Source organism: Corapipo altera, unplaced genomic scaffold, assembly GCF_003945725.1.
Source record: "Corapipo altera isolate COAL_440 unplaced genomic scaffold, ASM394572v1 62, whole genome shotgun sequence".
Taxonomy (NCBI): Eukaryota; Metazoa; Chordata; class Aves; order Passeriformes; family Pipridae; genus Corapipo; species Corapipo altera.
The window spans coordinates 10,743,356-10,765,273 of NW_020884894.1; the positions used below are offsets into that span (position 1 = coordinate 10,743,356).

The 21,918-nt window shown below is 57.7% G+C and overlaps 1 protein-coding gene across 2 annotated transcripts in view; it reads right to left on the minus strand.

The window, feature by feature from the left end:
- Positions 1-7,767: 7,767 nt before the first annotated feature.
- SLC9A5 (solute carrier family 9 member A5) overlaps positions 7,768-21,918 on the minus strand; it is a 24,062-nt gene continuing 9,911 nt past the window's right edge. The window contains exons 2-17 of one of the 2 annotated variants that reach the window (XM_027646610.1): positions 21,668-21,766; positions 16,470-16,772; positions 15,669-15,832; positions 15,309-15,387; positions 14,407-14,584; positions 14,056-14,276; positions 13,675-13,877; positions 13,083-13,172; positions 12,874-12,944; positions 12,029-12,158; positions 11,780-11,868; positions 11,518-11,644; positions 11,226-11,396; positions 10,584-10,653; positions 10,239-10,370; positions 7,768-9,873 (exon numbers count right to left, since the gene is read on the minus strand). In XM_027646610.1, coding sequence (XP_027502411.1) covers positions 9,407-9,873; positions 10,239-10,370; positions 10,584-10,653; positions 11,226-11,396; positions 11,518-11,644; positions 11,780-11,868; positions 12,029-12,158; positions 12,874-12,944; positions 13,083-13,172; positions 13,675-13,877; positions 14,056-14,276; positions 14,407-14,584; positions 15,309-15,387; positions 15,669-15,832; positions 16,470-16,772; positions 21,668-21,766 — 2,594 coding nt within the window. In that variant the 3' untranslated portion in view covers positions 7,768-9,406. Of the gene's footprint in view, positions 9,874-10,238; positions 10,371-10,583; positions 10,654-11,225; positions 11,397-11,517; positions 11,645-11,779; positions 11,869-12,028; positions 12,159-12,873; positions 12,945-13,082; positions 13,173-13,674; positions 13,878-14,055; positions 14,277-14,406; positions 14,585-15,308; positions 15,388-15,668; positions 15,833-16,469; positions 16,773-21,667; positions 21,767-21,918 lie in introns of those variants that run through there. The other variant, XM_027646609.1, reaches the window with a different exon arrangement.

Here is a 21,918-nt window from a genome sequence, read left to right on the forward strand (position 1 = left end):
TTCCCCTCTGCAGTGGACTCCACTCTTGGGTGCTGGGTCCCAGCATCCCGGTGCTCTGAGCATTTGGCAGCTGCACTGTTTGGCAGGACATGACCATGCTGGAAAGAGGGCCCCTACCCCCCCAGGAGCCTGGAATAGAGACCTGTAGGACACAGAGCCAGGCAGAGGCACACCTCTGTGGATGTGGGCCCAGTCAAGAGAGCTTAAGTGGTTTAAGAGAAGCTGCTTGTCTGTCTTCGTGGAGTTTAGGCACTGCCAGCCTTTGCTGAGAACAAAATGCTCTTGGCTTAGAAATCCAGCTCTGCTTTCAGACCTGCTGCTTCAAAACTCACCACTGCCTCTGAAGAAAAGATCAGCTTTCTCTGAAGAGCAGCCTAAAACTGACCTGTCTCTCTCCAGATCCCACGTATTTAATGGCACAAGACAGTCATCTGTTTACCTTCCCTGCTGGCAGTGATGTTGCATGCTGTTTAGTCCCCACAGCACATGTTTACTCTACTCTCTGAGACAGCACGCTCAGCTCCGAGCTAGACGTGCCAGCGGGCACCCACACCCTTCCTGCCCCAGCCCCTGTCCCACGGACACGGGAGACATGGAGCACAGGGTCACACACTACTGCAAATGCCATCCTCACTCACGGCTGCCAGGGCCTGCTCCCCTCTCCAGGTCTGCTTGACAGAACAAGGGCTGTGATAACAGACTCCCCCTTCCCCCATGGCTCCACACCACCAGGAGCCCCCCCAGCTTCTGTCCCTGCTCTGTGCCCAGCTCACACCTCAGCAACCAGCACTCACAGGACACATGCTCAGCCCACACCAAGAGAAGAAGGTATGTCCCTTGGAGGTGCCACCAAGCACCAGACAAGGGTTGGGACACACTTCTGAGCTGGAGACCCATCCCTTCTCTTTCCAAAACCAACCTAAATCCAGCTATGCCCTTCTAGGAGGGAGGGCTGACTGCTCTAACCAGGGGAGTGGGGACCACCCCTCTGACCACTGGCTGCACTCCCTGCCCCACAGTTTGCAGAGTCAGGGCTGGCACCCAGGTCCTACTCTGATCCAGGAGCTCTGAGCCCCAGAATTGCTATTCCCCCCGGGTGCATGCTCTGCCAAGCCCCCATCCAGCCCCTCCCACAGTCCCTCACAAACCCCACACTTACAGCCAGCACTTGCAGAGCCTGAGCCCAGCAGATCCCAGCTGATCCTGCAAACCATTCTCCCATGGCAGACTCTTCAGAGAGAAGGAAAGCTCTCACCTGCCTGCAGTTTGCTCCTCCAGACCAGGCAGGCAGAGGAGCAGCTGGGTTAGCTCAGTACTCCCTGGGGCAGAGCCATAGCCCCAAGGTGCAGCTCCAGCTGCAGCCAGTGCCTTATAGAGCCACGTGGGCGTTCCCTGGCACCAGCTCTCATGGTGCCTGTCACAGCTGGGCTGTGTTGCCCACTGAACTCTAGCAGTCCCACTGTGGGTCAGCCAGGTGCTTCTCAAACTACCCTTAGTCCAGCTGGTATTTCCAACAGGGGAATGGCAGCCTGCTCAGAGCAGAGTGGCAGTGTCCTCTGGTACCAGAGAGACTTGCTTTCTCCCACTCCAGCCTTGCCCAGCTTGTAGCAAAGGGGAAAGATCTCAGTCCTCCATCTCTGTCTCAACAGAGCAGCTCCACAAGGCTCCAGGCTGTTCAAGTCACTTTGCCACAGGCAAACAGCAGCTTGGGGTCAGGGTCTTCTCCCCAGGGGAGTCCGGAGCCAACTCTGCTGTCTGCAGACCCAGAGCACAGGAGGTGATGGGAAGACTCCTCAGATGCCACTGGGAAGGGCTGGTTTGACAGGGATAGGAGCAGTCTGCCATGGAACATCCATAGCTGGCAATTAGAGGAGTGCACCCCAGGGAATGCCTACAGCAAGGATGCCAAGCAGGAACACAGAGCAGATGGGACACAGGGCACGGTGGGTTCCCGGAGGAGGTGGTGTGATGTGGTTCACAGCTCCTACACTATGGAACCTTCATTCCCAGTGTGGGCTGGAAGGAGAGGACCCTGCACCAGGAAGGAGCACATGACATGGTGCCAGCTGGACTGGGCACCTCCCCTCCACGGCACCAGGGCTGGAGAGCACAGGCAGGAAACGGTGTGATTCAGTGCCATCAGCAGTAATAACAGTGTGTCTCCTGAAGGACATGAGCAGCTTCCCCTTCAGACAGGCAGGGCGGAGGTCTCCTGCCTCCTGTCATCAACTTCTCCCGGTTCCCTCTCACTTGCCTTTCCTCCATCACCGCTGCCACTGTCTCACTCCTTACAGAGGGATCTCTGCTCCCAAACTGAGTCAGGGCAAGGTGACGACAGAGCAGCCGTGGGGGGACCGGGAGGCTCAGACCCCTCTAGGATTCATACAGAACTGTTAGACTGGGGCCATGAGCCTTCAGAGGCTTCCTTCCTACAACAGATCCATACACGTACAAGTGTGTGTTCTCTGCTGCTTTTTTTTTTTTCTTCATAGGATCATAGGACGTTAAAGGGGTTGGTTGGAATGGACCTTACAGATCACCTAGTGCCAAACCCCATGCCAGGGGCAGGGACACCTCCCACTAGACCAGGTGGCTCAAAGCCTTATCCAACCTGGCTTTGAACGATGCTAGGGATGGGGTATCCACAACCTCCCCAGGCAACCTGTGCCAGTGTCTCCCCACCCTCTCAGTAAAAAAAAAAAAGAAAAAAGCTGTGGTTTTGGGGTCATATTTTGCAGCCCCTGCCTGCTGGGCCAGATGAAGGTGTCTGAGGAAGAGCACGAGCCGTGGGTCCAGCAGGCAGCTGCCTGCACATCGTAGACCGCGCTGCACACCAAAGGAGAGCAGAAACAACCACATATTTATTATTGCTTTCCCTTAAGATCGCCGTTTAATGGGGTTGCGGGGCTTTCGCGCCCCGCGCCGCGCACAGGGCCTGCCCGAGGGGCGCGGCCGCCATCTTGGCGGGCGGGCCGGGGCGAGGCCGCGGCGCGGGGCGACACCTGCTGGTCAGTGCGGGGTAAGCGACACCCCTCAGGCGGAGCTGGGTGACACAGAACGGACCAGGGTGGGAAAGACCTCCGAGGTCATCAAATCCAACCCTTGATCCAACCCCGCCGTGCTTCCCAGACCATGGCATTTGATGCCACATCCAGTCTCATCTTATACACCTCCAGGGACGGTGACTCCACCCCCTCCCTGGGCAGCCCCTTCCAATGTCTGAGTACTCTCTCTGTAAAAATTTTTTCCTAATATCCAACCTAAACCTCCCCTGGCACAGCTTAAGACCGAGCCCTCTTGTCCTGCTGCTGGTTCCTGGGAGAAGAGACTGACGCCCACCTGGCTACACTCTCCTTTCAGGTAGTTGTAGAGGGTGATGAGGTCTCGTCTGAGCCTCCTCTTCTCCAGGCTCAACACCCCCAGCTCCCTCAGCCTCTCCTCATAGGACTTGTGCTCCAGTCCCTTCCCCAGCCTCACTGCTCTTCCCTGGACCTGCTCCAGCCCCTCCATGTCCTTCCTGAACTGAGGGCCCAGAGCTGGACACAGCACTCCAGGGGTGGCCTCACCAGCGCTGAGTCCAGGGGCAGAATCATTTCCCTGCTCCTGCTGCCACACTGTTCCCTATCCAGGCCAGGATCCATTGGCCTTCTTGGCCACCTGGGCACACTGCTGGCTCATGCTCAGCTTCCTGTCAATCCCAACTCCCAGGTCCCTTTCTGTCAGGTTTGTAGACAAATCCGAGCGCACCGAGGTATCTGCCTGACTTTTTACCCTCTTGGTTACACTCCTTCAGTCTGTAATTTCCTGTTTGCTTCTAAAGTTATTTTTACTAAGGGGGGGAAAAGAAAATAAAAATCAAGCGTTTATAACAGTGCTGTCTGTTCTCTAGCAGGATAAAGCAAAGATCAGAGTGAACCTGGCAGGGGTCATGGATTAACTCCCTGGCAGCAGCCTGTCCCACTGCTCGCTCCACAGCCCTTCCGTCCCGGCACGTGTGGGTCGTGCTCCTTCACTGCCTTCTCCTCCCTGCCAGCCCCACACCATGACATGGGAAAACATAATACTTATTGACCTTCACAGTTGGGTTTTGTTTTGTTGTTTTTTTTTCATTGTCCTGGGGTACCTTTCTGAAGCTTTTGTCAGCTTCTCCGTAAGTAGAAGAGGGTAGGGATATCTACTGGAAATATTTGTATCTACATACACATATGTGGTAGACAAGAAGATATGCTGGCTCTGGGAGATGGGGCTTTCTAAGAGAGCAGGCAGGATCCAAGCATCCAGGAGAAATCTGGAGGGGGTGACCCTTGCACAAGTGATGCTCACGTAGTCCCAGCACCATGAGGAGGGCTCTCGGGGCACCTCTGAGCCCACAATTCATCCAGCTCCCTGTGAGAGTCTCAAAGCCCCAAAACTGCCAGGGAGCCAACACACAGCGAGGCCCCGGGTGTGTTCACAGCCAGAAGCTGACTTCCCCCCAGCCAGCCAGGGAGCCAAAGCAAAGCTTTAACTGGCTCTCCAACTTCAACAGCGTGGGCTTAGTTGGGCTCCAAGAGGCAAAGCTTCTGAGCCAGCATGGATTGCCCCGCATGGCTGCAAGAGAGGAGAACACAGATACAGCAGAGCTGCTGCAGAGTCTGGGCTGTGCTGGTACCCCATGGCCTTTCCAAGCCCTTCTTCATGGACTTCCCACAAGCTCGGGATGACCTGTGGTCTGATGTAGACCAGACCAACTGGGCTGGTGGCCACCTCCCCAGAGTGCCCTCAGCACCCTCCCTCCCTCCCTCTCCAGCTAACCCACCATGGGTTTCATTTACCTTCAGGACAGCCTGGCTGTGTGGCCACGGATGGCAGGAAAAGATGAGGTGAGAGGAGCTCAGGTGGCTTCTTCAGGGATCTTTGCCTTCCTGGTGGCCGTGAGGAACAGCTCTGGCTGGGTGCAGGGGTGGTCACAACTCTTGGATCTGCAGTGCTCGTAAAATCAAAGCCCCCACCACGGTGCCATCCATCGTGGCTGTTCTGCGGGAGTCCCCGGGAGCAGCTGCTTGGTCACACAGTCCTCCAGGGATTCCCCCAGTTTGCTCTTCCACGGGAAATCAGGGAAGTTTGAACGACGAAGGGAGGGAGGTGTGGATCACCCCACCCAGCTCCTGCTGACACGAAGACCTCACTGATCTCGCCTGTCCTCAGCCAGTCCACACTGCAGCCTGTTCCCCAGCACAGCCGGGGTGTGGGGGAAGCCTCCTGGCCAGCCCTGCAGCCCGGCGGGTGGCACAGTCCCTGGAGAGGGTCCCCAGCTCTGCGGGGAGCCCGGGGACACTCAGTGCCGGCACACGCCGAGCAGAGCCGGGGGAGCCGAGGGGCTGGCTCCGCACACGCCCGAGGGGTGCAGCGCGGAGCACAAAGGCTCTCCCATCCTGGCCGCGCTGCCCTGGAACGCAGCATGGGAACCACTGCCCAGCGCAAATCTGTTCCTCATTATCCTCCCCGGCTGCCAACTGATCCCAGCTCCGTCACCAGCCGCTCGCTGCACAGCCCCGGCCAGCTCGCATCCCGTCAGGCGAGCAACTTCTGCACGGCTTCGCCAGCCCGTGCAGCGCGGCAGACCCGCGCCAGGGCTGGCATCCCCCCTCCAGAGGTAGTACTGGAGTGGAAACGAATTGTTCGCTCCACCAACAGGCAGAGAAAGGTTCCGCTGAAAGCAGGGACGGCTGCTTCACGTGCAAGGAGCAGGAAGGCAAATGCAGGAGAATTCAGGAGAGGCGTTAGTCTGATCGTGTCCAGGTGAGATGGGTGCCTGCACACATGGACAGGAGCAGGAAGGAGCAAGGAACAGACTGATGTGTCTTCAAAATATGTATACCAAATGTATATATATACACACATACATTTATATGTATGTAAGTCAGAGGAAAACAGCTTTAGAAAGACAAGGCAGAGGGGAGCTACCTACAAGGGGACACACAGAAACCCAGCTCTTCTCAGACACACACATGGAAGAACAAGAGGCAATAGGAAGAACCTGCCCCAGGGGAAATATTTGCTGGGCATAAGGAGAAATTCATTCTGTGCAAGACCTGTGTAGCCATGGTGTGGCTCTGGGACACGGACAGTTGACACCTTCAATGGGAACATTCCAAATCCAGTGAGACAGTGCTCTGAGCTACCTGCTCTAGCTTTACCATCAGCCCTGCATGGAGCTGGGGTTGGACTGCAGCCCTCCCAAGCCCCTTCCAGCCTAAAATTTATGTGATGCTCCTACTTGCATTGCGCAACAGAAAGGTGGTGATTTTAAGACTTACTTGGAAAGCACTCAACACCAATCCATTGCCCACAGCTCTTCCATCCAACTGATGCCAGAGCTGCCTTACATCCCCTGCTGACTTCACAAGTTTTGGTACCACAGAGAAAGTGGAGGAGCTGAGTATTGGAGAAAGTAAATCCCTGTGGAAAAAATGTGCAGGTTTAATGGCAGGCTTTAAATAGAAGCCTGCGTGCAAAATGACGGGTCTGTGATAGTCAGCTCTGGGATGGGGTTTACTTACAGTAACAGTCAGAAGATTGGATGTTCTGGGTTACAGTGACAAGCAGCTCCTCTGATTGTGCCTTACTCTGTCTCGAAGAAGCAGAGGTTTGGGCACATGTGTTCGTGGTTTGGCCCGTTCCTTGTGTTTTTCCACTGAAGCACTTTAGTATTTTTAGGCTGAAAGAGGCTACTCTGTGCTGTGCTAGAAGGATCAGAGCAGTCCTGTGCAGGCAGGACGCTGCAAAGTGAAATACAGAGCGTGGAGTACAAGAATAAAACCTGACAAAACCCTGTGGGGAAGGGTGTAGTAGGAGTCACCACCCCTCCTCACAACAGGAGGTGAGGTCAAGGGTGGGAAGAAGGGGCTCCAAGTTGCTGCCTGGTGGCCTGGAAAGCCTGCACACACATTGGCTTCCAGGCTCAGATATCCGTGGGAGACAGCTCAGATATCCATATCCATCAGCATTTCCCAAAGCTGAGGTGTCTACTTTCCCTCCTCTGAGGAACCTGAAGGCTGCAGACCCACCACTTCCAGGAAACAACCTGGTGCACTGCCAAAGTAATCGTGTCTGCAGGAGATGCTGGCACTGAGACCCAGCACACAGAGCACAGCTCAGCCAGCACCGCCATCAGTGGGATGCAAGGCAGATGAGGAATGTCAGGAAGAGCAAGAGCTTCCACAGGGGCCAGCACAAAGCTCCCAGGGCTAGGAGCTGTATTTGACCCTGCTTAAAAGGACCTGGGGGTGATGGATACAAGCCAAACATTCACCTTGTGAATCAAGTAAACCACACTTACTCTCCTTTGGGAAAAGCAGAACCAGGACATCAAGGGAAGAGCAAAACCAGCACACTCCGATGCAGGGAGGCTCCTGTGATCCAGAATACCCTGAAACAGAGCCCTTTGAAGCACATTTTTGGCAAGGAGAGAGGCAGCAGGGCCATGGGAAGATGAGGGCTCCCAGCACGCTGCTGCTGTGCCGCAGCCACGGCTCAGGGCACAAGGGCTGGCTGCTCCCTCTGCACGGCCTGATGATGGCTGCAGGCAAACACCTCTCTGGAAAGAATTTCACATTTTCCACAAACATTATGGAAACCAGGAAATCCATTTAGGCACATCAGGGCTGGAGGGGGGGGGGGCTGGGGCCTCAAGTGGAGAAGAATGGAAAGGCACAGGAGACACAGTGGAGAATGGAACCAGGATGGGCAGAGGTTCCCAGACAGCAGAGAGACCAGACTGCAATGTCTGCTCCAACTCGTTTATTGAACATTACAAAATACTCTGCATATATTTTCACATTATAACAATATTCTTGCAAATAAGATATTAAGTCTTGAGTCATTTGTGGTGCCCATGGCTACAGAAAACACTGACCCAGCTAGAGATTTAGTATGGCCCAATATCAGAAATCAAAACCAGAATAAGTCATACCTGAAATGCAAAACTATATAAAAACCTTTTAAAAACCTCATGCTCATTTGGTGGGACTGCCAAAGGGTCTCTGCCGAGCCCTGTCAGCAGTGCCAGGGGTCCCACCAGCTCGCCCCACATTGGGCTCACCCACCCAGTGCATCCGAGCGTCCCCCTGCTGTCTCAGCACACCCACAGAGCTGGAACAGGCAGCTTTTACCCACTTTGGGGCATTAATAGCCCAAGTCTCCATTCTTCCCTAAGAGGAGCATCCCCAACCCTCCTGCACTGCCAGTGCCCAGCCATTGTGCTCTTTTGTGTGCTGAGCAGTTCTTGGGGAGCAGTTCTTGATCCTTGGGGTCACACCAGGAATAATGCACTGTGTGGACCATTGCCACCAGGTCCCACCACCCTCTCAAGAGGGAGCAGGGGTGGCTGGGAGGCAGGTGGTGGGGACAGACTTTTGAAGGTGCACTCAGCTCACACCCATCACCCCTGTGCCTTATATACATTCATACCTGCTGCTGCCTCCATTCCTTGCACCATGGCCAGCCCTCCCAGATGATGGGCCCCAGGCAACTGGAGGGACTGGGACATGGGCAGGACAAATGCCAAGGATGCTGTGCAGGGCAGCTGCCTCCTAGCAAAGCCAGAAAGCTGAACACCACAGGTGTTGGGAACACATCCAGACAACAGGCGTGAGGCTGGCACAGCAGGTTGGCTGCCAGAGGAGTCCCTGTGCATACAGGTTCACTAGTCCAGCTCCTGGTGGAGCCAAACTCCAGGAGCGCTGCTCCCAGTCCTGAGAAGGTCGTGGCCTTGCCTCTGTGGTGCCTCCACAACTGGAGGAACACAGAGTTGCCATGGCAAGGAGCCCATCTCTGGGCGCCTGGCTGAGCTCCGTGCACGCTGTGAGGAACCAGCACTGTGGCCACCTCGAAGTCAAAGGGTCGGTCACTGGGTGTGGATGGGCTCTCATGCACCGGCCACCACTCCCAGTCCTGTCCCCAGAGGTGTCCTACTCACAGCCAGGCTGAAGATCAGCTCATACTCCTGCACCTGTGAGCAGCCACAGCCCATTAGCCAGCACCCCCACACCTCAGGCCAGCACAGCCACGACAGGATCAAGTCTGGTTGGGATCCCAGCCCTGGGAGGAACATCTCTATCCTCCCGGCTGCTGAGGTGTGTAGGGACCAGAGACGAAGAATAAGGTTTGGGGTCTGTGCCTCCCTGGGTGGACGGGGCTGGTACCTGCTGTCGCAGCACAAAGCCAAGTTATCGACCAGGTTTGCATCTGCAGGTGCATGAGCAAAGCCTGCCCGGGAGTGCAGCTCCAGGAGGAGTACTGGCTTCTCCTGCCACTCCTGGAGTTTATGGAGACACACACAAGCTTTACAACGCAAGACAGCGGAGCAGTCAGCAGGTCACAGCCTGTCTGCAGCCCCCAGCCCCTTCCCCATCCACAGGGTGCCTCAGAGGTGGCTCGCTCTGTGGAACATCAGCCGCCTGGGCTCCATGGTGGGTGGCATCCTGCCCTGCTCCTCCGTGGCCATCAAAGGCTGCAGCTCCTGCTGCTCAGGGCCGTCTGGGCTGCTGTCACTCTGCGACCGGCCACTCCTGGAGATGTGGCTGGGGAACTGGAAGCAGGAGCTCTGCTCTGGCGTCACGTGGCTCGCAGACTGGGGTTGTTCCTCCAGCACAGGGCAGACGAATCTCCTGTGCTGAGGTCCGCTCTCAGTGCCTGGGGGGGAAGCGATGCTCTCCAGGGAGGAGATGCTTTGGTTCCAAGCCTTCTGCATATCCACTGGCACGATTTTGGTGGTCTCTGAGGAGACGTAAACAGCCAGATCAGCCTGGTCTCCTTTCCATGGCAGCTCCTTCTCTGCCAAGGTGGGCGATGGTGGGATGATGCAGGGGCTGGGGCAGACATCCAGGCTGCCTGTGGATGCAGAAAGAGGGACAGTGAGAAGGAGCTTGCACAGTTCTCAGTCTCTCCTTGGACCCTGCAAACATTGCAGAGCCACCCACTACCAAATAGCCATAGAATCTTAGAATATCCTGAGTTGGGAGGGGGAGTCCAACTCCTGGCCTTTTGCAAGACAACTCCAAGAATCACACCCTGTGCTGGCCCAGGGATGCAGGAAACACCAGGGAGGCTCTGCCATGCCTCCAGAGGACAGTGATTCTCCCATTCATGCTCTGCTGATTTTGGTTTTGCCCAGGCCAAGGCAAATTTGCTGCACAGGTAGAGGAAGGACAAGCTATCCAATGGCAGCTGCCCTGGAGTGGGGCATCGGTGCCTACCAGGAGTTGTCTTTCCCTGCAAGACCTCGTCGGTGGCTCGAGCGACAAACACGATCCCTTCATCATCCTCTCTCTCCGTCTCCGAGCTATCACTCTCCTCCTCCTCTGAGCTGACCATCACCAGGACAGGAGCTGCAGCCAGAGAGAGGGAGTTGTTTTGGAGGATGGGGCACCCTGTGGGGGAAGGACTGCATCCATGGGAGAAGGATTTGGTGCCAGTGCAACCCTGGGCGCTGTCGTGCCAACGAGCTGGCAGTGGGCAGGCACAGCAGGTGCTCCCATCCCATCCCATCCCTCCAGGTCCCCCTGCCGGGACCTGCCAGCCTCACCTGCCACTGGCCTTACCTGCCTCCTGCCAGGGGATGTTTCTCTGCGTCTTCCCATTGGGCGTCTCTTTGGTCAGAGAGATGTTCTTCTGTGAGGGAAGAGGGACTGGCTGAGACTGGCCCTGTGCAAACTCCAACAGGTGGCCCTGCAATCCAGGGTGACCCTGGCCATGCAGATTCCCACCCTGGCTACATGGCAGGTGGCAGTCAGTGGTTCCTAGTCTTTATGTTTGCATCCCCATGGCCCTACAACAAACTGCTCAGCTGCAATGGTTTCAAAAGCCTCCAAACAAGAGAAGACACCCAAGGCTCAATTCAAGGTGCAGTGTCTCACTTCTGAGACTGGATCTGCACCAACATTCCAGATGCTTTATGCTGAGTGCTCTTGGAAAAAAAACCTGGCTTCTCCACGGCTTAAGATCACTTTGCTCAGGGAAGAGCCACCCCACAGCATTGCTGGTGTGGTGGCGACACATGGACACATGACACCTGCATGATCACACGCAGAACTGAGATGAGGTGAGCTGCTTTCACTGCTGGCTGTGGAGCTGCCAGTGCCCTACAGCACCTCACTTACACCCCAAAGGACCTCTCTGACTGCATCCTGGGGGAAGCCAAATCTCAGAGCTAGGAAAAGAGCAGGAATTTGGGGAGCACTTGCCTTTTTCCTGCCCTTTTCCTTCAGCCTGGCCTTGCTCTTGGAGGAGCAGACATTGTGCTTTGTGGACTTGAAGGTCTCCAGCCGCCTCTTCATGTTCTGCCGGAAGATTTCTTTATCTTGGCGCTCTTGTTTATCTGGAGAGATGAAGTGACGGCTGTAGCTGGCCTTGTACTGGCCGAGGGAGAGGCAAAGAGACACAGGGTGAGCAGCTGGCCCCGCGGAGCATCCTCCATCCCTGCTCCTCCTGCGGGCGCTGCTCCCCGCGGGCTCAGCCCGGCCCGGCAGTGCTCACCCGCCGGCGGGGCTTGTAGAGGCTCCCTCGCAGCACGTGGTGCATGGCAGCGTCCTCCTTGTCCCGGCGGCTCCGCACCGTGTCGATCACCTGCAGGTCCAGGCACGCGCCGCTCCCGCTCTCCCTCCTGCAGGCAGGTGGAGGTGGAGGGACTGGACTCGATGCCAGCCCCCTGCCAGCCCCGGCACAACCCACCCCCAGGGAAGAGGGCAGCTGTGAGGTTCAGCGAGGTCCACCCAGGGGCTCGGAGGGATGTACTCACAGGAGGTTTGTGACCGACGACTCGGACATGGACGTGCGGCTGGGCATGGAGGGCAGCGCCAGCTTGGCAGCCGAGAGCACGTGGCCACCCTGGGAGGGGGAGGGCAAGGCTGGCATTGGGGCAGCAAGGACCCAGCTGGGCTGGGGGGTCCCCACTGCCTGGCTGGAGAGTTCACATGTGACCACACTTGGGGGGGGATCTCTCCTGTCAGGGCCACCCTACCACCTGGCCCCCACCACGCACCCTTACCTGATCAGCGAAGCTGATGGCGTCACGGATGTTCAGCTTGTAGTAAACATCCCAGATCTCGTCCCGCAGCCTGTAGGCAGATTTCCGCATCAGGAGCTGGCTCAGGTACTTCTTGTCGAACTGTTCCCACCTGTCAGGAGATGAAGACACAGGTGCTTCAGCTCCCACCGCACAGCACGGCCAGAGACACCTGCCCGTGCAAGGATGAGTGCCCAAATCATGGCAAAGGGAGGCTGGGCACACGGGACCTGGCTGGGCACAGGGACACACTGCCAGGGAAGGCAGGAGGGGAGGGGACATGCTGACCCTTCATCCCTGCCCAAGGGGAAACCAGAGACCAGCAGGTCTGTGGGAGGCAGTGGGAGTGGGACTGGGGCCGGTGTGGCTGCCCTGCTGGAGCACTTCCCCTCCAGGAAACAGGCTTTTTGCATCCTTTTCCTGTCGCCGTGCTGCAGATAAACACTGCCCAGGCAGGAATAGGGCTGTTCCCTCCTCAGTGCCCACCACAGCTCCATCCATGAGGAGGCACAGGGCCATTGCCACCCCCACGGACACCCCACAGCCCCCCAGCAGCTTCAGCCTTGACAATCAATCCCAGCTCCACACCATTCCCAACAGCACCTCCCTGACCTCTCTCTGGGATGCCTTTGGGACTTTGATCTGCTGCACAACATCAGCCAGATGGTACCTATCCAGATTGATGGACAGACATACAGCCTTCCTGGTCCTGCTGCCCTGCCTACAGCAGGGGTGTCCTCCTATGGGGACCCTGTGATATCCCCACGGCTGGCACGTGTCCTTCACCCAGCTGATGGCAGGCAGAGGATCCTGGCTAAGACACTCACTTGTCCCGCCAGTAGTGGTAGCCATGGTGCCCCACGATGTCCTCCACTGCCGCCAGGATGTGGTCAAAGGCCTTGAGTGAGGGGAAGAGGGTGAGAGTGGTGGCAAGGCTGGGGGTGCCCTGGGGGTGCTGAGGCCATGCATGGCCCTCACCCAGGGCCTCCTCCCTGCCAGCGTGGGGAGCTGGGCAGCCTCTGGCACTTGCACCTACGTGCTCATGCAGCTCCTCATTCAGCGTGGGCTTGTGGTGGTCACTGCGCTTCACCTTCAGCCACGTCACCAGGGGCTTGATGGTGAGGCCCTAGAATGGCAGGAGAAGGCAAGGGAAAGACTGGGAGGGCAAGAGGGTGCATGGCTGGGGCATGGGGAGCAGAAGCAGCATGAAGTGACCAGGGACAGTGGCTGTGCCAGCCACATGTGCCCCTACCAGCCCGACCCCCTGTGCCATGTTATAAGCTCCCAGCCCCCTTCCCCTCCTCCCTGTGACTCCCCTTGCTGCAGGAACCCCAGAGCCAAAGCCCATCAGCAGATTTGCAAAGAGAACAGCTTGGCCAGGCACACACCATCACTGCCCTTGGAGCCAGTCCCAGAACAAGAGGCCAGTGGGGAAAAAACATGGGCCATGGCTCCACCATCACAACAGTTGCCACAGTGGTCCTGCACACCTGGTGATGGATGGGGTGCCAGAAGGCACCGAGGGCCAAAGGTCACTTGAAAAGAGATGCTTTCCCCAAGCACATGTCCCCAGGCCAGCTCTGGGGCAAAAAAGCAGCACTGGAGGAGGGCACAGTGCCCATCCTCACCTGCACAATGACAGTGAAGAACACCACCACGATGGTCGTTGCCACAAAGTAGTCCTTGGCTTTCACCTTCTCCCTGTCCAGTAGGATGACCAGGGCGAAGGCCACAGCCCCACGGAGGCCACCATAGGACATGACCACCTGGTCGATCCTGTCCAGGGGGATGAGGCGGAAGCGGTTGAGCACGTGGGTCTGGAGGACAACACCTAGGGAAGAAGGAGAGCCTGGGATGCTGCAAGAACTCTGCCCACTTCTGGAGACAGCACAAAATTCCGGCCAGGAGCCGTGGCTGGCCTTGTGCCCCAACCTTTCTTGGGGAGTACCCCTTTTTGGCATGAAAGGGGCAAGGTGCCACCGGCCAGACACATGACAGGGCAGACTGACCCACGGCTCTGAAGAGCAGGATAAAGAACAGGGTGCCCAGCACCAGTGCTGTGTCCCATGCCCACTTGGAGGTGTCCACAGCCGAGATGCCCAGAAACATGAAGATGATGGTCTCTGAACTGCTGGCCAGTGTCTTCATGGTGTATTTGACCGTGGTGCGGGATTTCTGGGAGATATTGGCTTCCACGTACTTCTTGCAGCAGATCCCACAGAAGGTGACTCTGCAGAGGGGCAGAAGGAGCTGGCATGGCCCTACGGCAGGATGAGGAGCGGGTCTGCTCGCTGCCTCTTGCTGCTCAGCACTGCAGCCCCGACCCCCTGGATCCCCTTGGGGGCCACCCCAGTACTCACGCCAGGATGGAGGAGAGCGAGACCATCTCGGCGGCGAGGTACGCGACGTAGGCCAGGAGGAAGACGAAGAGCGGCTCGATGATGCGCACGCGCTTGGTGAACCGCGTGATCAGGGCCAGGAGGAAGGCGAAGAGCAGCCCCACGGCCGTGCCCCCCAGGCTCACCAGGAAGAAGGAGGCTGTTGGGAGGAAAAGACTCATCTGCACCAAAGGCAGGCGGGCCCAGCTCCTGTGGCCCATGGCCACACAACGCCAGGCTGGCCTGTGTTCCCACCCAGGTCCCCACCAAGTATCTCATGGAGCATGGAATTTTGGATTTTGGGATGATCCCAAAGCATCCCCTGGAGTGCTTCTGTTATGGAGACAGGCTGACAGAGTTGGGTTGTTCAGCCTGGAGAAGAGAAGGCTCCAGGGAGATCTTAGAATCTCTTCCAATATCTAAAGGGGCCACAGGAGAACTGGAGGACTTTTGACAAGGGCATGGAGTGACAGGACAAGGGGGAATGGCTTCAAACTGACAGAGGGCAGGATTAGATTCGATATCATGAAGAAATTTTTCCTTGTGAGAGTGGTGAGGCCCTGGCACAGGTTGCCCAGAGAAGCTGTGGCTGCCCCATCCCTGGAAGTGTCCAAGGCCAGGTTGGACAGGACTTGGAGCAACCTGGGCTGGTGGGAGGTGTCCCTGCCCGTGGCAGGGAGGTTGGAACGAAATGATCTTTAAGGTCCCTTCCAACCCAAACCATCCTGTGATTCTCTGCTGGTGGCCAGCATGTGTCCACTGGGATGAAGATGACAGATCTGGGTGCTCAGTGCCCACCCCACAGGACAGCAGCACCCATGCTTGCCCCTCTCCACTTCCACAATGGAGGAAGAGGCAGAGGGGCTGGTGTGGCACATACTCACCTACCCCCTTCACGTAGTCTGTGGCGTGGATGTGCGCTGGGCCCAGCTCCACAAAAGAGTTGAAGACCTTGTACAGCACCTGCAGACAAGGCAAATCCTTTGAGGAATGCAGGATATCCTGCCTTGAGAAGGGCAGGATGGACCCTGTGGAAGAGGCATCTCCTGCCCCAAACCTGCCAGTTGACACAGCTCATCTCAGCAGGCAAAGTCCCCCAGGGCCAGGAGAGAGGAAAGACCAAGAGAGCATGGCAGGGGTCTGCCCAGAGCTTGGGGATGTCACCTGCACCCTCTGACCTGGGAGAGTCCAGCACCCTGGATGGCACTGGGCTCCACATTGGGGTCCCCCAAACTGCAACTCACCACGGTGACAGCATCATTCAGGAGAGACTCGCCAAACACGATGATGAAGAGGGTCTCATTCACATGGACCTCTTCAAAGACAGCCAGCACTGCCACGGGGTCCACAGCTGAGATGAGGCTGCCGAAGAGCAGGAAATCCATCAGCCCAGCTTCAACACCCGGATCTGACAGGACAGAAGGATCCAGGTGAGGCAAACCATCCCCCCCGAGCCCCTCTCACCAGGCCAAAACGAGCCTGTCCCTCATCTGATCCCAGCTGCAGCATCTCAACTGGGAGTGCAGTGGGATGAACCCAATGAGAGTATTCCCAAACCTCTGGGGTGCCCCCTGTAAAGTGGGGCTCAGCACATCCTTGCTGCAACAGGAGAGGAGCATGAGGGATGTCCCCCTTGGCACCCAGATGCGTCTCTTCCCCTCTGGCAGGTACCACCAGAAGAGGGGTCCAGGCATCAAGCAGTTCCTCAGGTCTCAAGAGAGCTCAAAACACAGCCCAGGCCAGCCAGGGCCAGTGGCTCCAGCCAAGGACAGGGAGCATGGCAGCGAGCCAGCTGCGCCAGCCAAGGTCAGCAACAAAAATAGCAAAGACATGAATCAGCCCAGTGCCAAGCAGGGCCCATTTGTCCTGCAAGCTTGACTGTCCTGCCAGAGCACCATTCCCGGGATGCCAGGACCCCGTTCGTGCTATGATTCCTAGGAATCCACAGCAGGGATAGGCAGTGGGCTATGAAATTGGGGTGCTTTGCACCTCCAACCTGTTTTCTGTGGGTGTGGCCCAAGCTGGGCAGCCCTGCACACACCCACCCATGAGCCCGGCCCGGTGCAGCCCCCAGAGCGCTGTGCCGGTGGCAAAGGAGTTCCAGAGCGTGCCCACCACCGCGTAGGTGAGGATGGCACCGATGTTGTCAAAGAACAGCCGGCTGGGCATGAAGTAGCCCGAGTCTAGGACGATGGGGGGCAGAAGGAAGAGGAAGAACATGTTGGGCTCCAGCTGGTACTCGGCTTTCTTCGCCACGGCCAACACGATGCCCCCCAGGACCAGCCCCAGCAGGATGAGGAGGCAGCTCTCCGGGACAACGGATGTCACCTTCCTCGACAGGTGGAAAACTAGAAAGAAAAGAAGAATGAGAGCATCAGCCAAACAGGCACATAGACAGAGCATCCCAAATCCAGAGGCTCCATGGAAGGGTTGGGTGATGAATGATGGATGGGGAAAGGACAAGGGAGCACCTCAGGAAAGGCTGCCTCCTGGCCGTGTGTGCACAGAAGACCTTCCAAGCCTCCCAGGTCAGGATTGCAGGTCCCTGATGCTTTGGGATCTCCCTCTTCTCCTCAGCCACTGCCTAATAAGCCAAGCAGCCAGGCACTTTGCTTTTCCTGGCCTCTGGTATCTGCACTTACAGGATTAAAGCAGCCAGTGAGCATGTTCACAGTGTCACGAGCGCTGCTGGCTGCTGCTCGAGTGAAGAAATCCTGGTTCACTGGGACATGTTACCCCACTTGGAGACGAGGATGCTCAGCCCTGGTGACGGGGTGACCTTGTTTGCATCTGTCTCAGCAAGCAGCCAGAGCAGCCAGCAAACCATTGCAGCACAAGCCATGCCAGAGCACAACCTCCCTCAGCACAGGCTAACCTACCTGCATGCAAAAACACAGGCACTCGGGAGCTGCAGCTTTAGAGGTGCTTGGAATAATCATTTTATTCCGTGCGAGGTCGGGACCAAATCTTAAGCTACTGTGGAACAGGATGTATCCTGTGAAGCAAGCAGAGGATGCCCTGGTATCCATCCATCAGCAATGTGGCAGTGAGCCTGCAGCTCAGGCACGAGCCAGCAGGATGCCAGCACAGGGGACTTGCTCCTCCAGGCACCCTTATCCTCAAGGCCAGGGTGTTCTGTGAAATCCTAAATCAGTCCAGCTTCCAGGAGGGCAACCCCCAACCCTCTGGATTTCTCCTCCCTAGCACAGGGTGCTGTATTTTTGCTGCCCCAAAAAGAGCACTGCTTGGGGAAAGGCTGTCGAGGGTCACAGCAGGTTTGCCCCCACATTGTTGAGTTCTGCCATCACTTGTGACATCCAGCCCAGCTCTGTAGCATGACTTGGCCATCAGAAGAAGAAATCTCCTGGGGAGTGGGTTCCTCCAGGCACTTCCAGAGCTACCCCTGTCCTTGCACACTCAGCAGGTATAAGGGACATCAGGGCAGGCTCTGAGCCATCACTTGGCTGTAAGCCCAGCCCTGCTGCCAACCCAAAACCCAGTCCCTAAAGCCCTTTAGCAGGATTAAAGGTGCCCATTCCTTGTGCCAAGTCATCCCTCCAGAGGAAAAGCCGTATTGTGGTCACGCATCAACCCCAGGTCACTTGGCTGCTTCCTTCTTTTGGAAACCCCATGGACAGACCATAAGGTCTGCCTAGCCCAGGGTCCTGTCTCCAGTGACATAGACTTGGAGAGGAGCCCAGGAACAAGCAGTGCTTCATCAGTAGGTTTCCATGTTTCTCTATGCCCTTGTCATTCTCCTCTGAACCTGTCCCAGTGCTGCTCTATCCTTTCTGAGACAGATCCCAGTGTAACTGAGATGTTGACACCCCAGGAACTGAGATCATAGCCTCCTGATGCTCTCCCTTTCTCCTTTCCTAACACCTCTTGGGTAGTTTGCTTTCCTTCACCACAGCTGAGCTCTGAATTAGAGGAGATAATTAATGCCAAAAATCTGGTTCCCAACTAGAGACAACACCTTTGAGCCCACCACTCAATGTGCAGGCTAAGGGCCGCTTTTCCTCTCATTGAGGACCCCGAGAGGTTGCTCCTTGGCACAGTAAGCCCTATCCATGCCATCCTGGCAAGCCCTGGCACTGTTCCCCTGCCTTAACACACTGGAAACACTGCTGCAGTCAGCAAGGGCAGAGCAGTGAGGGATGGTGTGACCTGCAGCTCCATCACCAACCACCTCAGAGCAAAGAGCCTCTGCCATAACTCTGCCACTGAGCATCCCAGCCACAGAGCCTGGGACATCCCCCCTCAGCTCCAGCCACCTCCACTCACCGCCACAGGCTGCAACACAGCCCCCAGGGCCATGGTGGTATGGACACTGCAGCCCTCCAAGCAGACCCACAGCCTGGAGAAGGGCTTGGCTGAGCTTCATCCAAGCCAAATTCCTGCTAAATGACCACACAAGCTGCTGCAGAGCCCTGTTCACCCCACACAAGCTGCCTGTGCCGGTGGATGAATGGTGCTCGCTCAGTGCCTGCAGCAGGCTCTGAAACCGCTTCCCGCCCACGGGAACAAAGCTCTGAAGTTTTCAAGAAGGGAACGAGGCGTCCAGCCCCTTTCTGCATGCTCAGGAACATTGCCAAGATCCCTGTTCCCTGCTTCAGCAACCCATCTGCATTCCCCATGCTGTGGGGGTATGTCCTGGCTGGCTGCAGAGACCCGCAGGGATGCTGTGGGGACAGGGGCCCTGGCTGTCATCCATCATGGGAGTGTTCAAGGCCAGGATGGACGGGGCTTTGAGCAAACAGGTCTGGTGGAAGGTGTCCCTGCCCATGGCAGGGGGTTGGAACGAGATGAACTTTAAGGTCCCTTCCAACCCAAACCATTCTTAGTTCTATGATTACTCCCTCCAAGCCAAAAACTTGGGCAAAGAAAGGAGCAGCATCACTGGGAAAGACCCTGCTTGTCCAAAATCCCCTGGTTGATGAGGAAAGCTGCCAACCTCCCAAGCAAAAGGCAGCACACGAGCTCCCCTGAGTCGTAGGGAGCTGCCAGTGGGGACGGGCAGAACGAGCTCTAATTTTACACACACTAGTCAAGGATTTCAGCATTAAAGGTTCCCACAGCAACAGTAACTTAGCCACATGTGAATTAACTTCAGAGCCATAATCCATACTCAGGCATCCATAATACAGGATTTGCCATTGAGAGGACTTGGGGCCAAAACCTGCTCTGCTCCTCTGGAGCTTGGGAAATGGCAAAACACCTAAACCAAGATGGGAGTGGCTGGGGACAGAGGTGATGGTGTGAGGACAGAGGGTTGCAACCCATGAGGATGCTGCTGAGTGGAAAAATATCTGTCTGCTGGGGAACCCCTGCCCGTGGGGGAGCCGTGGGTAAGGAGCACATCTGGGGCAATGCTCCTCACTTCTCTCTTCCCCACATCCCGTGCTCTGACCAAGGACAGAAAAGGCAGTAAGGCCCAGACGATGCCTCACTGTGCAGGAAGGCAACACCCAAGCGAGTTTTTCCCCGCCCCGGCTGTTTGCTGGCTCGGGGCACCCCAGCATCGTGACTGCCTCTGAGAACAGAGCCCACAGTGTCATTTCCCCATCACCCAGGCGTGGGGCCACTTCCTCCCCTGCAATCACAGGGCTGTGAACTGGCAGCCCAGCGCCACAACCACAGCGGTTCCTCTGTGCCAGCCTATGCCCAGCGTCCACGGCCACCACAGCTGGCACTGCCCTCTCCACTCCCCAAAATCCTCTACCCCTGGTTCGTCTCCTCTGTGGGCTCCTGTGCACCCTGGGGACCGCACATGCCACCTCTGGGGACACCCATGCCCAGGCTCTGAGTATCCATCAGACCCATCGGATACGTTAAGCCAGACAGCCCAAAGCTACCAACCATCAGGGTTGTGTCGACCAGATGGAGAGGGAGAGTAACCATCAGCTTTCCTCAGGCCTGGAAGAGTGTGGCAGGTCTCGAGGCTTGGGAATGATCCCAGCTCAGGCCCTCTTGCACTCACTGGGGCAAAGTCCAGGGTGATTAGAGGAGCACATCAAGGGAAACCTGCACAGGGAGCAGCTCCAGGGAGACGTTTGAGAGAAGAAAATAAGAGCCAGGGAAGGGAATTGTCTCTCTGATCTTCTGCAGGTAGGAGGGATGCACTCAGCAGCTGGAGGTGGCACAGCTACAGCAGAGGGCTGTATTTTTAAGCTTACAACGCCCTTTAATTCATTCCTCGCGATGCTTCAGGACTCCCTTGCGAGAAGGCAAGGAAGGAGAGGACTGTGAGATACACGATGATGCTTGGGACAGGCAGAGGCCAGCTGGTGGCCAGAGCTGTAGCTGTCCCCTGTGTACCGAGTGCTGCTGCAAGTCCCTGGCTGCTTGAAGACTCCCCTGCCTAACTCTGAACCCACCAGTTCCAAACTAAGAGGGTGCTTGCACCCCCACCACGGGGGCTGTGCCCACAGCAGGGTCCCCGAGGAGGAAACCTGCCTCAAGGTCACAGTCTCGTCCCCTGGGCCCAGCACTGCAGGCAGGGGCACTGCGGGGGACCAGCCCCTGGGGACCCTGTTTGGCACCCACGCGCGGGCGTCCCCTCCCCAGCGCCCCGGGTGCTGGTGGGGGAGCCCAGCCCTGCGCAGCTCACACACATCCTCCTTGCGCCTTCCCACACAGCCTCTGGCGGCGGAGCCTCCCCCGGCTGCGTGGTCCTGTGCTGGGGAGCACGAGAGACCGAGGCCACGCCGATCCCCAGGGACCCGCTGGAGGGGACTGCAGGAACGGACCCGTCCGCAGCCCGCTGGGGACACGTTCTGCCCGACACTGGCAGCACCAAGCCCTTAATGGGGCTGGGGCGGGGGGGGGAGGATCAATGGCTTCCAGACCTGCCAATGGCATGTGCCGTTCCAGCCTTTGGGAACACGGGACATCCTTTGGGGCATCTCTTCCCTCTGCGCCGACCCGCCCATCCATTGCAGGGAAAACAGCCTCTGGCCTGGCCCCCACCTCGTCCTTCGGGTGGTACCTTCTCCCCGTCCCCGCGCATCACCCCACAGCAGGGCACGGAGGACGCGGCGCGGCGTGGGGCGGTCCCCGACCCCCGCGACCCCGCTGGGGGTGGTGACCAGCCGGCTTTGCCCCCATGACCCGTGACCCGGTATGCCGTGACACGTCTCGTCTCGGGTGCCCCCGGACCCGCCGGCGATGCCGCATATCCCTCTGCTTTCCCTGGGGGCTGGACACGGGGGACCGGAGCGCGGAGAGACACGGGGACACTCACCGATCTTGGCCAGGCTGGCCACCAGGATCCAGGCGGCCACCAGGCAGGGCGCCTGCACCTCCTGCCACTGCCACCGCAGCAGCTCAGCTCCCGCCGGGGCGGCGGGGCCGGGGGAGGCCACCGGGGGCTGCATGGCCCCGCCGCTCCCCGCCGCTCCCGCCGCTCCGCTCCGCCGCGGTCCCGGTCCCGGCCCCCGCCCGCGTCACGCGCACGTGGGGCCGCGCCGGGACGGCCCCCGCGCCACGGGCCCC